Source organism: Apteryx rowi, unplaced genomic scaffold, assembly GCF_003343035.1.
Source record: "Apteryx rowi isolate R43461 unplaced genomic scaffold, aptRow1 scaffold_610, whole genome shotgun sequence".
Taxonomy (NCBI): domain Eukaryota; kingdom Metazoa; phylum Chordata; class Aves; order Apterygiformes; family Apterygidae; genus Apteryx; species Apteryx rowi.
Window position 1 is genome coordinate 217686 of NW_020450884.1, and position 17917 is coordinate 235602.

The following is a 17917-nucleotide window of genomic DNA, read 5'->3' on the forward strand; positions in this document are numbered from 1 at the left end:
CATAAAGAGCAACTCCACCACCTCGCTTTCCTGGCCTGTCTTTCCTAAAAAGCACGTAGCCATCCATGACAGCACTCCAGYCATGCGAGCTATCCCACCATGTCTCTGTAATGGCAATGAGATCATGGCCCTGCAACCGCACACACAGATCTCTAGTTCTTCCTGTTTGTTCCCCATGCTGCATGCATTGGTGTACAGGCATTTCAGAGAGGTGATGGAGCATGCAGGTTTCCCAGGAGGGATACAAGAGGATCCTCCATAGCCACATCCCATGCGCATCCCATTTTAGTGAGATAAACACAGTTAGTTGTCTTGGGTATGTCTTGGCAGCAGGAAAATAAATGAAATCTGCAATTTCCAGTTACCAATGAATGAGTGAAAACTAGAAGTGTTGTTACTTATCAAGTAATAGGCAAGCTGCACTATGCCCTCCTGTGGTCATCCGGAAGATCGTCTTCTGCTTTAATTCCAAAAAAATAAAAATTCATGCTGATATACTCAAAGGCAGTTTGGAAGTATTATGGGCTCCAGAAGGCTAGGTCATGTTCAGTGGTTTCTTCTCATTCTTACCTACTTCCAAACAGACCATGGTTTCAACCAGCAACATCAAATAATGTGGCAGACCCAGAGGTTTTGGTGCCTGTTGAGTAAGGATGCATTCTGGCCAGTAAAGCCTCTTTAATATTACTGAACGAATACCTAACATCTTTTCTGATCCACCACAGATCTGGGCCAAGTCTGCATCCTCCAATTTATTTTGTTTCACTGTATGCTTTTTCATGTTTCACTTCCACTTTGGCAGGCATGAAAGAGAGGATGGTCAGTTAATAAGGTAAGGTTTCACAACGCCTTTCAGAGATGCTCTGAAAAGTAGGCATTTGGCTAGTGTCTGAAATTCATAGGTCCATTTCCAATGGCACACTGTTCCTAGCTGAAGTCTGTGGGTTATCTGGAGCAGGATTCCTCTGATTGACTGTGGGCATTTGCCATGAGGGTATCACCTCAGAGACCTCCTTMTAGCCAACGAAGGTGGTGTCGGTACAGTCAAGTGAGTCCACACTAAAGTTCATCTTGCAATAAGGTAGACCCAAACAGGCACACATACTAAAAGCAGAATCTCACCTATGGACACAGATCCCATGACCATGCCAAGGCCCACTAGATTTCTTTCCAGAATCACTAGAATACTTCTACTCAGATCTTACCTTTTCCAGTGTCTGGATTAGCAGATATTAGGAAAACAGGATAATATTCTAATTCAAGTGATTCCCACACTTTGCTTTTCTCTTCCTTATCTAGGCAACTTTTTGCATTTAACATTAGCCTTTTACAAAGAATAGAAGCAAGCCCTGCCTTCAATAGTTGTACACACCTGCATTCAGGGGCATTTCAAACTTGGATTTCAGTTTGGGACCCTGACTGGAGTGCCACTGTAGTTGATGACTGACCTCAGTCATCCTGCAGTACACTGTCAGATCCAGAAGAGGCCAAGGGCCACCCTCAGAAGTGTTCTACACCAAGTTTTTGTATTGCATTGTATTTCTGTATTGCATGAAGACAGGTTGCAGTCTGCCCTCACGTGGCCATGTGGAAAATCATGCACTTTTTGTCATTTTAAAAACTCATAGTGGTATAGCTGGAAATATTTGAGGAAAAAATATGGCCTCCAGTATTATTGGTTGGTAGCAAATGTATTGTTCCATCCATCTGCTTCCTAACAAATCAAATAAATGATTTTGCTGGACAACATGAGCTTGTTTAGAAACTGAGCACCCACTGTACCCATTCAGTATGGAATATTTATTAGTAGCATTTATGTGGGTTAGCACTGTATAGTCCATTATTGAAATCAGTCCTTTCACAAAGAAAACCACAGGTCCTTGCAGAAGGATGATTTAAACATCATCCATTTCTAAGAAGCTGCTGAAAATGGGCTTTTACTGCAAAAGCAGGTAGCTACAACCCCCTGCCATTCAGGAAAGCCTTCTGGCTTTACAATGTCCTAACAGAACTGCTTGTCCCAGGTTTCAAAGAGGCTGGGGTGACTGCAATCTAGCTGCCCTACATTAAAAGCACACAAAAAGGAACTCTCAAAGCCTAGTTCCAAATATATTAGGCAAGACTGTGAGCAGCTATGTACAGAATGCAGTCTGGATTATAAAGTAAGATCTGTCAGATAGATGGGGTTTCATTCTAGCAGCACAGGGAAAGTCAGAAGAAACAGCCAAAAGGCTCCATCAGGAAGTCCCATTAACACGCTGCTTCTCAGACACTGCTGATGTGAGTCTAATGTTACAACTGGCAATGCTAAAGCTCAGCAGGAAATGGTAGAGACTGGCAACGGACACAGATAGGAAAGCAACAGATCTAGACAGGAAAGAGGACCAGACCCAAGAAACAGCTCAGGAAGATGCATCAGGAACTGTCAATAGAAGAAGGAGTAGGTTTGTGAGTTCTTGTCTCTTCAATAATTTGCAATCATAAAGCAAGAGACTAAAAGGCACCTGTTGTTAACATCATCTGGCTTAGACATACTGTGCAGAAAAGTTTTTTGCAGTTTTCTCCAGTCTTAAAAAAACAGGATAGAAGGAAGCTCTGCTTGCAATAATGGGAACAAAGGCGGCTTCAGTGAAAATAGATTCCTCACCAAAGAATTTTTAGACAAATGACATTATTTCAAAGAGGAGAAAATATAAGATCCTTTCAGAAAGTAACAAAAACAGCAGAAATGTTAATAAGAAAAAAAATGTGAGGCTCCACCTGAATTGCAGAACAATTTTATTGTTGATTTTTTATAGCATCACTGCACAAGAGTTAAAATGTAACCCAGCTATGGAAACATGTGGCTTCAGATTAGATATGCACCATTTTTATGCTGTGTGTGTTGTAAAGCACTGATTACTTTATCAGCAATTAAACTTTGCAGGAAAAAGACACTCTTCCGCCAGGACAAGCCCATGGAATATACTCTTATGGTGTTATTTAGAAACAGCTTCTCCACCATCATTGGGCAAACAATCCTTAAAAGACTGGTGACCTCTGCCTAGAAACCTGCAGTCAATAGTGATTATACAAGACTTTATGAAAAGGGAAGTAGTGGAGAAATAGATCTATATCATGGTTCAGAAAGATCCACTTGGCTTCCTCAAAGAATCAGAAGAAAGTGGAGCTTCTGTGGCTCCCCCTAATGGAAGTCTAAATTCAGATAGTGGACAAGGTTCATGCTGAACTGATTTGCCTCTACAGAAGGGAAGTGGAGGGTAGGGAGGAGAGAGACAGAGAGCAAAAAGGAAAAAAAAAAAAGAAACAAAGAAAACAGCTTCATAAAACAATTACACCCAGATATCAGAAGTACTGTCTCCACCAGGGTAACGAATCTCATGAGCTAGGACAGGCCCATCAGGTTCCTTCCCAAAATCCACCAGGAAGTTTTTATTCACTTTCAATCCACCTCTTTCAGTATCCACATCAATCTGCAGCATAACAGAGCCTTCCCTGAAAAAGGGACAAGAAAACAGACATTGGGAAAAGAATTCACATTTGTTGCTTTTCTCTTCCATATATGGGTAGGGTTGCTCTTCTTTTAATATAGAAGGGAAATGAATGCCAGATTCAAAATAGGCCTTAGCAGCTCTCCAAAGTGAGTTACACCACCTCAGTGAAATCTGCAACCTCAAATTAGCAATGAACGAGTGAAAATTAATAGATGTTGTTACTTATCAAGTAATGGGAAAGCTGCACTATGCTCTCCTGCGGCCATCTGGAAGATCATCTTCTGCTTTCTTTAATTCCAAAAAATAAACTGTCATGCTGATACACTCAAGGGCAGTTTGGAAGCACTGTGGACTCCAGGAAGCTAGATCAGGCTCAATGGTTTCTTCCTATTCTTACCTACCTCCAAACAGATCGTGATTTCAACCAACAATACCAAATAGTGTGTGCAGCCCCAGAGTTTTTGGTGCCCATTAAGTAAGGATGGATTCTAGCCAGTAGGTGACACCTCTAGGTTGGTGAGCTGTGTATAAGAAGTTACTGGAATCAGTGTCCCTGGCTGGGAACTGTGCTGTATCTGCCAGGTGGTATACATACATCACTGTTTCTAACAAGGACATCTTGAAAACGGGCTTGTACAGCCGAAGTTTTCTTACTTGATGAGATCTGGGTAGAACTGCTTGTCCCAGCCGCTGTAGAGAGAGGAGGTGACATACAATCTCTTCCCATCCAAACTAAGCTGAATCATCTGAGGTCCACCAGGCACCTTCTTCCCCTAAAATTATAACAGGGAACAAGGTGCACAAGAMAAGCTGCCGCAGAGGTCAAATGAAGGAAATGCAATGGCAAGAAAAAACAAAACAGCATGGCACTCCTGCTACTTAGAGGAACATCCAGCTCTCTGAAATCCTTGATACAGGAGCCCCAAATACCCTGTCTTGGAGAGGGAACAGGTTTTATTAGGAATCTTATCCCTTATTAACAGGGAGTCTCAAAGCCAATTCAGACAAATTCTGCTTAGTTCACAGAACTGGTAATGTCAGAAAATAAGGACTGAGGGGATCAGGTTGTTGTACTTGGATGGAAGAGTCAAAATCAAGCATGAGGTGCTTGGCAAAACATTGCTGCAAACAAGATGTCTACACTGCAACTAGGTAACAACCTGCACTATGAAAAAAAGGAGTATATGGAACTTCCTGAAGCTGTCTTGGGTGGTCAGTGAATCTTACTCATGACTACATTCAGTTCTTGCATGTTCCACAAGACTTTCCGTAGGTAGCTGCCTTGAAAGTGATAATATTAATGCACACCAAAAATGACCAGAGACAATTAATGCTCTTTCATTTTTTTATCACAATGCCAGGTGCTACTGAACTCTTTACCTGAAAGTTTGCACACAGACACAAAGAAACACTACAAAATATATTGTATATGACTACTAATTTAGTGCTTCAACTATCAATCGTTGAGACACATCAGAAGAAACGAAGCCAGTGTGGTGAATGCACACTGTATCAGCTTTAAATTTGCTAGCTAACAACAGCAGGGAAGATATAATTACACAGGTTTCAGTACAGTTGAACAGCTTGTACAATTCCATCAGGGACCCAGAACATTTACGAGGGTATACTAGCTCAAGTCCGCACTGAAATGTGACACCTGCAGGACAAGTTATAAGCCAAAACATAAGCTAGCTCAGAAAAGGTTATGCATGCTGTACTGTCACCTTTGGTTGAGGTGTAGGCATATTTCAAAACAGATGGGAATTAGCAGAGCACTGACAAATTATAACACGTGTGTTAGGAAACTTACTTTGATCACAAATGGCTCTGGCTGACACTGCAACTCCTGGTCTTCCACTACTGTTACAGGTCCACCTTTTGTAATACTGCCTCCCAGAAACACCTGGAACCAAGGAAATGTATGAGAAAGAACTCAGGATCTCAGGATGTCAAAGCAACAAGAAAGCTATATAGTGACAATTCTCACTCAAGAGTAACTGTCAGACATTTCTTCCTTTAAGAAAAGAAAGAAATAAAAAGAAGACCATACTGCCCTTGTGCATAACAGCTTTTCTGATGCTGGCTTACCTGTCCTACCAGCTTGGGTTTACGGGTATTGGTGATATCATACTGACGGATGTCTCCATGCAGCCAATTGCTGAAATACAGGAATCTGTCATCCAGTGAGATGAGGATATCGGTAATAAGACCTTCAAGAAAACATTCATTAGAAGAGTCAGGAAATGGACAGGAGCAGCAGCAAACAAGCTGCTGTATCTTTCAAAATTCTAGTCATAGTAGTCTCAGAAAAGTACGTTAAGATATGGGTTGGACAATCACAATCACCCTTGGAAACCCAGCACCTGCTCAAAGGAGGTTCAGGCTCTATCAGCATTCCCAGGACCATTCCTAAATCACAGAATCATAGAATGGTTGAGGTTGGAAGGGACCTCGGGAGATCATCTAGTCCAACCCCCCTGCTCAAGCAGGGTCACCTACAGCACATTGCCCAGGATTGTGTCCAGACCGCTTTTGAATATCTCCAAGGAAGGAGACTCCACAACCTCTCTGGGAAACCTGTTCCAGTGCTCTGTTACCCTCACAGTAAAGAAGTTTTTCCTCATGTTCAGACAGAACTTCCTGTGTTTCAGTTTGGGCCCTTTGCTTCTCGTCCTATTGCTGGGCACCACTGAAAAGAGTCTAGCTCCATCCTCTTGACACCCTCCCTTCAGATACTTATACACATTGATAAGATTCCCCCCTCAGCCTTCTCTCCTCCAGGCTGAACAGGCCCAGCTCTCTCAGCCTTTCCTCATAAGAGAGATGCTCCAGTCCCTTCATCATCTTAGTAGCCCTCTGCTGGACTCGCTCCAGTAGCTCCACGTCTCTCTTGTATTGGGGAGCCCAGAACTGGACACAGCACTCCAGCTGCAGCCTCACCAGGGCTGAGGAGAGGGGGAGGATCACCTCCCTCGACCTGCTGGCAACACTCTTCCTGATGCACCCCAGGATACCATTGGCCTTCTTGGCCACAAGGGCACATTGCTGCCTCATGSTTAACTTGGTGTCCACCAGCACTCCCAGGTCCTTCTCCGCAGAGCTGCTTTCCAGCAGCTCAACCCCCAACCTGTACTGCTGCATGGGGTTATTCCTCCCTAGGTGCAGGACCCTGCACTTGCCTTTGTTGAACTTCGGGAGGTTCCTCTCCGCCCACCTCTCCAGCCTGTCCAGGTCTCTCTGAAGGGCAGCACAGCCCTCTGGTGTATCCGCCACTCCTCCCAGTTTTGTATCGTCAGCAAACTTGCTGAGGGTGCACTGTGTCCCTTCATCCAGGTCACTGATGAAGAAGTTGAACAAGACTGGACCCAGTACTGACCCCTGGGGGACACCGCTAGCTACAGGCCTCCAACTAGACTCTGTGCCACTGAKCACAACCCTCGGAGCTCTGCCATTCAGCCAGTTCTCAATCCACCTCACTGTCCACTCATCTAGCCCACACTTCCTGAGCTTGTCTATGAGGATGTTATGGGAGACAGTGCCAAAAGTCTTACTGAAGTCAAGGGAGACAACAGCCACTGCTCTCCCCTCATCTACCCAGCCAGTCATTCCATCAGAGAAGGCTATCAGATTGGTTAAGCATGATTTCCCCTTTGTCAATTCATGCTGACTACTCCTAATCGCCTTCTTGTCCTTCAGGTGCCTGGAATTGGTATCCAGGATGAGCTGCTCCATCACCTTTCCAGGGATCGAGGCAAGGCTGACTGGCCTGTAGTTCCCTGGGTCCTCCTTCTTGCCCTTTTGGAAGACTGGGGTGACATTAGCCTTCTTCCAGCCCTCAGGCACCTCTCCTGTTCTCCATGTCCTTTCAAAGACGATTGAGAGTGGCCTAGCAATGACATCCACCAGCTCCCTCAGCACTTGTGGGTGTATCCCATCAGGGCCCATGGACTTGTGGATGTCAAGTTTTCCTAAACAATCTCTAACCCAATCCTTCTCAATCAAGGGAAAGTCTTTCTCCAGACTTTCTCCATGGTCTCTAGGGTCTGGGTCTTAGCAGTAAGGACTGAAGCAAAGAAGGCATTCAGCATCTCTGCCTTCTCTGTATCATTCGTCACCAGGGCCCCTGCCCCATTTAGTAGCGGGCCCACATTCTCCCTAGTCTTCCTTTTGTTACTGATGTACTTAAAGATGACCTTCTTGCTGTCCTTGACATCCCTTGCCAGATTCAATTCTAAATGGGCCTTGGCCTTCCTAGTCACATCCCTGCATACTCTGACAACATTCCTATAATGCTCCCAAGTAGCCTGTCCCTGCTTCCATCTTCTGTGCACTTCCTTCTTCTGTTTAGTTTTGCCAGGAGCTACTTGTTCATCCATGCAGGTCTCCTGCCCCCTTGCAATGGGGCTCATGCTGAAAGACCAAAACTCAAAGTACTTTTCTAGAGAGACTGACTTCAAGCATTGAGCAGCCAGTGTGGGAGCAGAGGCCTGACAAGATCTCCTACTTGGTGGCTAGTTCGGTTACATCAAAAGTGGTACACAGAGAACTCAGACAAAAACTTGCTCTTTTACACAGGAAGCATTTGATATTTAAGGATTAGATTTTCCAAAAAGCTACAGTGCACCAGGGAACTGAAGAGGAAAACACGCCATTTCTTCCCCAAACATGCTCACACTAACCGGGCATGTCAGGGAGAAGCCATCCCTTCACCTTCTTGCTGGGTACTTCAATCACCTTCTCTGCTGCCCAGTCTCCTTTCTGCAGGAGGCACAGGAGAGAACACAGCACTATTATTGCTTTGATGTTAGCCAAGAGGGCTCAGTTTTACGTGACAGAAGTAGGAAAAGCAAATACTACTATATATTTAACTGGCCCTGTACAGAGGTGATACATACACTGCAATTAAGTGTTAACAAGGAGTGAGGATGGTAAGTATACAGCCAGTGAGAATGAGCTGTGTTAATGATTATACTATGAAACAACATCTCAAACAGATTGCTCTATCAGCAGCAGAACTAAAGAATGCTAGTCTCCTATAAATGTGTCCTATTTTTCTTCCACACTCCCTCTAAAACTGCAATAACTCTACTCCCCTGTCCATGATCCCATCACTTTCTCTTCCTTTTTCTACCTTAAGGTCCTCCCTGTGCTCCCAAATACTAGCTGAGCAAGAGGCAGTACATGTTGTCACTAGTAACAAGGTATACATTATGTTCTGATTAGCTGTCCAATCCACATATTTTTGGCCAGTTTGCAGGCCAGAAAGATCTTGAGCTAATGCTGCAGCCTTTTCCTCTGTGCGAGTGCTTGTTAGGGAGCCTCATGTTTACCTGATCACCAATGTTCCTATCCTTGGCAAGAACTTCCACTCTTTGAGACTTTCATGATTCACCAATTTTGATTAAATTGGTCAACATGTTACAAAGTTATTGTAGAGGGCAGAAGAGTTGAGAGTAGGACTGACAGTTCAGCCCCATGATTTTTGAGCTTTGCTTCCTTTCAGAAACAGGCTACTGAAGGATTTGCATGCTGGATATCCACAATACTGCTGCAGAAATACTCAAAACACTGACCAACTGCAATTGTTCAAAGATGAGGGATTAGATAGTAGCTTCAGAATGCCATTGCATTGGCTTGTACACACACTGGCATTAAAAGGTTTGCTCTGACACAATGCTATAGCTTGATTAGCATTATACTAGAGTTAGGAGCCTTTTTTTTAATTGGAATCCTACTATTTTCTAAGTGATCAGTGGATTTCTGAAACAATTAGGTCTGAGCTTTCATTTCTGTCATGGCTTTCATTATTTACCTCAGTCTTGTAGAAACGATGCACTGCACCACTCAGAGCACATCCAACAAATCCTTCTGAAGCATCTGGATTGTGGAGGAATCGAATTTCCAGAGGAACAGAGTTCTTCCCTAAGTCAATTGACTGAATGTAGGTATGAGAGTTCCAGTCCCACACATTAATGTGGCGGCCGTAATGACCTAATGGATCAGATCAAACAAAAATAAGCAAAGAAGAGATTATTTTAACTTTACAGAACAATCACTTTTACTTTTGAAGTTTAAACAAACACTTCCTCACCTTTCTCTAAATCAGCTGGGTCAAACCCTCCTGCAAAGACTTTTGGGGTTCCCCATTCAGTGCTCATGAGGACATTATGCCGTGGCTGATACCAGAAGTCGTAACCCATTGAGGGTACTTTTTCCCCCTTCTCCCAATTTCCCTTCACTTCAAAGGTCTCTCCATCCAGCAAAATAAAGCCACCTGATATTAAAACAGARATTTGTACACAGATTTTCAGCTTTAAATAAGATAAGTAATATATTAATATGAAAACATCTATTTCCTAAACATTCTGTAAATTACTATCCCATGCTTCAAGGAAATTTTGTGATTCCTTTGGTATTGCTTTGGTGGAGTAAATGAAATAAAAGTTGGGTTTATAAAGGGAATTCCATGAACATTACCACCTTTTTATGAATTTTCTATGCTCCAGTTTTGCTCTATTTCTGCTTGACTCATTTCAGTAGATCAGTTGACTCTCCTAGAGCACATTTCAACTAAGGGATGTCTTAGAGAAGATCCTGGAGGATTCACCTCAATTTTTCTCTGTTTGCAACTGGTATCCTTGATCAGGCACATAATACACATCTTATTCAAGAACATATTTGCCCATGATGCAGAAGAGAAAACCCTCTGAAAAGGAGCGGGGTTCACTACTTAATCATCCAAAGTATCTTCCCCCTAATAGCTAATATTTCTCTTTATTAGATGTCAGGTGTTTTACATCTGAATAGGTAACAAACTTTATGTGCAAGTTTTAAAAAGGAATTGCCATCTTCATTAGACAAAAGAGGATTTAGGTTGGTAACAGAAACTTTCTTGCCCAAATCACAAGTATTGAGCCAATACAGACTATGTTCAAAAGCAATTCTTCTCAGCTCTGAGCTGAAGGGGCTCAAGTGAAGTGTTAATGGGTTTCTTGTTCATGTTATGAACACTAGAGCTGATCTTCTTTAGTAATGCATTTGAAAGGCCGAGACACGGAAGCTGAACAGTTCAAATGGGTTCCTCCACATCAGGTTTGAATTGCTGTGGTGGAGCAATGTCCATACAGCCTACCTGTTAACTGAAGTATTTACTCTAGAGTTAAATAAACAATTTAGGTTCCCAGCTGCTACAGTGGTTATGTGCACAAAAGAACTGTGAGTTCTTAACAGTGTTTCTAGCTTTGCAGCCTATACTTTGGGAGCCTAATACTTCTTACCGTGGATACTTTTCTTGCATCATGAAGGGGATTCATACCTTTTCCATTGCCAGAAGGGTCTCCCAAACAGCTGATTACAATCTCACCACTGCCCAGACAGTGAGAGGTGTGAGGATTAGCCACATTACCCTTCCAGAATAACTCCACTGGCTCAACAATCTAAAATGAGTATATGAATAGTCAGACCTTTGTTCAGATTAGTACAGAATGTCAATTCCACCCCTGTCTAAGAGTTCAAGCTTCAAAGAGTGGTGAAGCAGTAGTAAGAGTGGGTGGGTGGGTGGGGGGAGTTGTTTCTTTGGTCACACTGATTTTTGCGTATTTGCCACCTCCCTCTTTCTAACCTGCCCAATAAGATGGTACCATCCATGACATTACAGATTTGTTCTTCTCAATAATATAAATAGCAAGAGTTAAATGGATAATTCATGCATCAGCAAGACAGTGAAATCTTTATTTGCTTTAATTAGTATCACTGGAGAAACACTACTGTGCAATTTTCAGATGTCGGCTCTCATTTAGAGTAGTAGCAATTCAGAGGAGGGGAAAAAAATCGTTGAGTGGATCTCTTTGCCTGAGACCCACTTTGAAACAAAACTCACTGTACAAGAAGAGACCCGTGTGTGTGTGTGTGTGTATGTGTGAGTATGTGTGTATGTTTATTTCATTGCATTAATAGCTAAAGTCTGGCAAAGTTCTAAAGAACTGCTTAGTTACCATTGTTACTCAAAACTGTAAGATTATCAATGAGAGTATTTACAGGCAGGTGGAGCAAGACAAAAGACCACTTAAAATTGCCTTGCATTCCACATTATGACCTGTCTTCATAAGACTTTTTTAATCAGTAGACTAAATTTGTCTCTGCCAAACTTGTAACTTTGTAGTGAAGTTTTACACATTGAGGTGGGATTCATCTGAACAAGACACTGAGGGTATATATGTTTACATCTAAACTAATCCTCTAGCTTACTTTATAGCCAGTGAAAAGAAATAAACACTTTTAGGACACAATTCCTTCATCCTAAAACAGTCTTTTAAAATAGGTTAGACAAATCTCACTCCAGCAATGTCTCTTCTTTTTCCACTGACTGTAAAGGGAACATAAACAATTAGACATGCACAAAGTATAAGTCTATATCAGAGCTAAATTTATGCCAAATGAATTACTGCAGTGGCAGTTTTATTTTGGGAAAATTTCCGTTGTTTCCAAGAACAAGATATAACAAAAAAATGTTAATTTCCCCATATTAAAATATTTTATTATATTTTCTTTAAAAAAGATCTAGATATACCATGTTTAGGAACTAGGGATTACAAATCAAGGAGGCATTGTCCTTTATAGAAAAGATCTGTTTTTGCTCACTGACAATCCAATCAAATTTGAACTCACTAAGATCTCTGAAAAAAAATACAATTCATAAATGCTCAGCTGAATGTGTTGACTGTGTCAGGTAGGAGTTTGTTTTGTGATCTCAGTCAAAAACAATATTATAGTGCACAAACACTTGGACTGAAAGTCATATTGCACAGGCAGGCTGAGTTCTGGAACCGCCTAAATTTTCAGTGTTCGCAACTACTCATATTTCTTGAGTGCAAGGTTTTTGTGTGTAATTTATCAATAAATTGTAAGAGTCTCAAAACTCCCACAARTTCCTAACATTTGACAAAAGCTTCCAAAACTGTTCTGATTCTCCTGTTCTAATTTGATGTTACAATCCATAAAATCTCTATCTCTTGGCCAAAATAAAAACGTAAAAAGACATCTTAAAGTCATTTAAACATACCTTATGGATTCTAGGAGCTCGCATGTCTGTTCCAACATCTACCACATAAATGCGAGAAGAGATCAGACTTGGTAGAATCAGATGATTTCTTCTCTTTGTGGCATCCCCAAAGCAGCTGCTACAGGCATTCCATCCTGAGTGATGGAGCTCATCTTTAAGGTTGGGCATGGGCAGACGATGGATCACCTACAAAGTCAAAGACAAGACTTAAGATTCAGGTCTGAGATAGCTTTTCCCCTATGCAAAGAAATGAGTCTTTATGTCCAAGCATAAATTAGTAAAGAGCAGAAGGAAACTGCTAATTGTTATTCAGCAAGCTGATTCAGCCCAAGACATGCAGAGCTAAAACAGTAAAGTGGGAAAAGAAAGTTGGATATCATGATTGCATAGGATTTGTAAAATGTGGTATGCTATTACATTCATCCAAATCTTTAAAAGACTCCATCTAATTAAGGAGACATGGAACGATGATACAGAAAAAAAACAACAGAAAAAAATACATCAATTGTCCACGGGCTACAAGTCTCTGGCTTTACAAGAGTTACCTGATTACWAACGGGACTGACTGTAGCAAACTGACATGTTAATTTGCACCCTTGCTTCATATCTCTACTTCTCCTCTATATAACCAAGAAAAGTGGAATGATCCCTGCTAAGTTTTATCAACGTTTTAAGAAACTTGTTTCCTCAACTCCCCTGCAATGAAATCCTAAACAGTAGCTAGAACAAATTATGAAAGTCTTTGTTGTCAAACCTGATTTACTGCTCCTTAAAGACACTGCAGGGCTGGAGCATCCAAAATATCTTCAGTTATTTGAGTTATATAAGCACTTAATGTTTAAATGCAGTTTAAAGAAAGGGGCTTACCAATAACTGGGATCTGGTACTATTGGTAGCTAGCTAGCTACAGCTTTCCATTTATGATGTAAATGGATTAGTTTCATAGTGCCTAATACAGAATTTCCTGGGGTATCAGAGCTCCTTCATTATAAACTCTGACACATCCTGAGGAAATATAACCTTCTAGAGCTTAATACTCATGCTCAATATAAATCAACAATAGTGTTACAAAGAGAACTATTAAAACACTAAGCATAAAAATGCTCTGAAAGTGTCTTGAGACTAACAAGATAAATATTAGCTTTTAGTAACCAACTAAGAAAAACAACACAGGATTTGATTGATACTCAACACTGAAATTTCTATTTGAAAGTGATTATGAAAAAAAAAGAAGAAAAAGTCAAATACAGAGCAGAGAAGAAAACATTGGCTGGGATCCAAAGTTCATGACTGAAAGGGTCACAAATTGGGTGACAAGAAGTAAAAGTAGAAGCTGAGAATGCAAACCCAAATATTCACTACCACAGGATATGGAGCATTAGAGCCATTCAACACACAGGTACCTGACAGTAGTGTGGAGATCTGGGGTCAACATCCACTGTGGCCAAATAGTCAGGCTTCTCTATCCCAGTGTTTCTGTAGATACAAGGCAAGTACAAAATCTCCTCCCGGGGACCTTTCAAGGCAGAAAAGTTTAATGAGTCAAAAGAAATTATTTTCACAGCAAGCTATGGTAAACCTGACAAGAATCTGTCCTGGGATTTACTTTCTCTGTCTGTAAATTGGGATTCTTCCTCATTACTAACTAGGAAGCCAGACCTCAGTATTTCTAGTCTATGGAGAAATGCTAAGTAGTATATAGTTTGAGCAGTGAAGAGTTCAGAAATTGCCAGGAGAAAGTTCTTACTCAGCTCTGGGGCTTCTCCACTCCCCTTGTCCTACTGATGTGAGGGGTCCTGGGAATGCAACTGTTTTCCTGAAGGACAGTGCTGGGGACCACCTTCCCACCTATAAGGCTATGTCAAACCTCTCCTTTCTCCAGTTACACCAGGAACTCCCTACCGCCAGGGCCCAGATTTGGGCCTATCTATGCCAACATTCTACTCATTACAATTTCTAAAATGGAGACTTTTAAAATATATTAAGACTCACAGTGACATTCTGACACTACTAAAAACTACAGTAAAATGCCTCAATGGCTTTGGTGAGGTTCAGGATTTAGCCCAGCAATACTACACATCCAGGAAGAACAGACTGCAACTTTTTTATAGCTACCAGTGGATGAAAAGCTTGCCATGTCACACAGAATATCCTATAGTCCCTTCCCTCTTTTACTCCTTCTTCTATCCTAGAAAAACACTTGTTTTCATGAGAGATTAAGAGGGAAGTCTATAAAGGTCTCCATCCAAAAACACCAATAGAACATTCTTTTCAGGTTAAATTACAGTAAGTTGCCCCCAATATTCTTAAAGCAAAGTTCTATTTTGCAAAATAGAGAAATAGAACAGTTTGTTGCATGCTAGCATTCTATACCATTGCATTTATTTAAACCCAGCTCTACTCTGCTTTAGTAATGCAATTCAGTTAACTCATGATAACATAGCTTGTATGCTTTGCCCAGAGTTGGGCCCAACATGAAATAAAATCTCTTTTAATATTTAAAGTTTTCTCAATCTTGCTAGTCAATAAGCCTCTCCGGAAGACATGTACTTGATCTTCATTTAACTTGAAAACAACTCTTTTACTGATGTCCTGGACTTCAGAAAATATGTTACAGTACTTGCCTTTCATGGCATGCAAAGGAGTTGCATATCCTGGACCACATGCTCCACATTTTGCTGATTTGAGGAGAAAGAAAAAAAGAAAAAGAAAGTTTTAATCTCCAAGTTATTTGAAAACATTTTTCTTAACAGGACATTAGCTTTGCATTCATAGATTGAGAAACCTCAGATCCAATTTTACTTTGCCAAACCCCTATAAGTCTCACTGAACTCCAGCCAGTGCTGAGGTTCCGTTTCTGGAAATCCAGATGTGACACTCCACACTCAAAAATGACGGAAAATTTGGGCCTTGGTTTCAAAGATTTCAGCCTCACAATTGTTTCAGCCTCACATTATGTTCATATATGACAAGGGGCTAGGATTTAAAGAAAACTGATTGTGTTAAATGTTTAGAAATAGCTGCTGAAGCAGTCAGATGAGTAAGTAGATAGATTGACCAGTCTGAATACCACTTTTTATTATTACTGGAAAGCCTCCAGTCTTCTCCTGCATATAAATTCTTGAAGTGGTTATTCTTACGGGTTTACAACCTGGGTGAGAGGTAATACTGCAGACAACCAGAAAAGATGGGAGGAAGGGGAATTATGAACCATTCCACCTCCTCTCTGTTAGAAACTCAGGTCCCCACCTCTGCCTTCCCATCAGCGTTCCAGCTGTCAGAAACCCTCCTTGAATTCCAGCTTGCATTCCTTGTTTACCATTTCCAACACAGCATCTACACCATGAATCAGCAGATGGAAGACAGCTTGGTGGGGAACCCATAATTTCAGGAAGCTTGAAAAGGAATCTAAACTTCATCAAAGAAGGGAATCCCTCAAAGCAGAAGAAAGGACAATATCTGGCTGAAGGCTGGGCTCTCTGTTAGGTGGGAAGAACAAGTCATTTTAAAGTGGCAGAAGACRAAGAAGCAACGCTTTTCTGTGCTGTGAGAGTCAAAACCAACCACTAAATCTGGGTGTCTCTTTGTGCAAAACCTCAAAATTTGGATGGGGAATAGGAACTGTAGCAACTGTTATCTAAACCTTCTCTATCTGGAAAGCAATCTGTTCACTTCCAAAAAAATAGGATCGCTAATTAATTCATCCAGAACTACTACCTGGCAATTTTTTATAACTGTTTCAGCTTACTTGTAAAGAGTTTTAGTTTCCTTTGTACCAGTTTGGATCCTAATCAATAGCTAAGTAAAAATACTAAAACAGCCTCATATACAGCAATTTCTACTCTAACAGAGTCAATGTATATGCTCAGGTCTGTATCAATAAACTACTGGCTAGAATTAAAAAAAATTACCTTGACATATTTCTTTAAAAGGCATATACAACATTTTGCAAGTTTATAGGCTTAAGTGAAGCACATAAATCTCTACTTTTCTATAATCACAAAGTTTCAGGCCTGCAGAATCCATTCCTCCATGTAGGAGGATTCTAGCTTCTATTCCATTCATATATGGAATTAGCATATAATCAGCTGTTTAAAACATAAAAGTTTAGCAGCACTGTGCATCAGGATGCCAGTATATTTTTTCAATATGACATGAAGTGAAATACATTTTGACAGGAGCAAAGACATAGTACAGTTGCCTCCCTCAGTGCCTCAAGTGTCTGTAATAAAAATGAGGAAACCAGCCAAATATTTGCCATTCTCTGATACCACTGTATTTAAAAATAGAAGGTTGTAGCAACTAGAGGTATAGAGGTAGTGATAGTTCCATCGCCCATTTAATTACAGAGCCTTTCTTTGGAGGCAAAGACGACTTGGTCATTGCTTCATGCAATCAACTCACGGCATTCTGAGGTTCATAACATTAAAAACAGGATCTTCTCTAAAATAATAATTTAGTACTTTAGGTTTAGTTCCACATTCTTTATGAAATATTTTATCTGAAAATAGAGAAAAAGAAGTTTGCTTTGTTCCATTTGGGTCCAAGTTCCACAAAAAGCCATAATTTAAACTTTATTCTAATTTTCTCAATCACCTAAATTAGCAGGAGCTCACGATGCATTAGACTGCAACTTAATTAGCATTGCAAATGCAGTGTTCTGCAGATTATTTTGAGAAAAAGATTATTTGTGCCAAATTCTTTTCTAGGAAAAACATATAGCAAGATGATGAACATTTCCTTTTCCTTCTCCTCAAACACATTTTTTTCTCCTTTTCGTTTGATCTTGTTCAAATGCTCTTTTATTCCAAGCCATTGTATCTAACTGCCTCAAGATATCTGAAGACGATGCAAATCTTTCCCTGTTAAAAGATGCCAAGCTCATCTGTGAACACAAAATAAGGGTTTTGTCATGAAATTGATTTGTACCATCTTGTAGCAACATGTTAACAATAATATTTACATTGCTATGTTAATAAACCATGCTTAAACATGTTAATATTATTCATTACATTCCAGATCTCCCATTAATCTGGCAGCTGACCAAATGTTTTGAATACCAGGAAGTGGGATACTGTACCACATAGAGGTGGTTTGCAAACTCCAACTAGGTGAAAAACATTGAGAGTTTTTCCTGCACTTCTCACACTTCTAAAGAGAAATTGTCATGTGGATAGCCCCCTTCCACAAAGTCCACCTTCCCTGTCTTTCTACATCACAGAATCACAGAATCACAGAATCGCTGAGGTTGGAAGGGACCTCTGGAGATCATCTAGTCCAACCCCCCTGCTCAAGCAGGGTCACCTACAGCACTTTGCACAGGATTGCGTCCAGGCGTGTTTTGAATATCTCCAGAGAAGGA

At 40.9% G+C, this 17917-nt stretch overlaps 1 protein-coding gene across 1 annotated transcript in view; it reads right to left on the reverse strand.

The window, feature by feature from the left end:
* Positions 1-2761: 2761 nt before the first annotated feature.
* LOC112974568 (methanethiol oxidase-like) overlaps positions 2762-17917 on the reverse strand; it is a 19709-nt gene continuing 4553 nt past the window's right edge. The window contains exons 2-12 of the mRNA XM_026083682.1: positions 15180-15233; positions 13959-14071; positions 12556-12741; positions 10810-10930; positions 9586-9768; positions 9307-9485; positions 8174-8252; positions 5583-5704; positions 5305-5397; positions 4149-4267; positions 2762-3495 (exon numbers count right to left, since the gene is read on the reverse strand). Coding sequence (XP_025939467.1) covers positions 3333-3495; positions 4149-4267; positions 5305-5397; positions 5583-5704; positions 8174-8252; positions 9307-9485; positions 9586-9768; positions 10810-10930; positions 12556-12741; positions 13959-14071; positions 15180-15233 — 1412 coding nt within the window. The 3' untranslated portion in view covers positions 2762-3332. The remainder of the gene's footprint in view (positions 3496-4148; positions 4268-5304; positions 5398-5582; positions 5705-8173; positions 8253-9306; positions 9486-9585; positions 9769-10809; positions 10931-12555; positions 12742-13958; positions 14072-15179; positions 15234-17917) is intronic.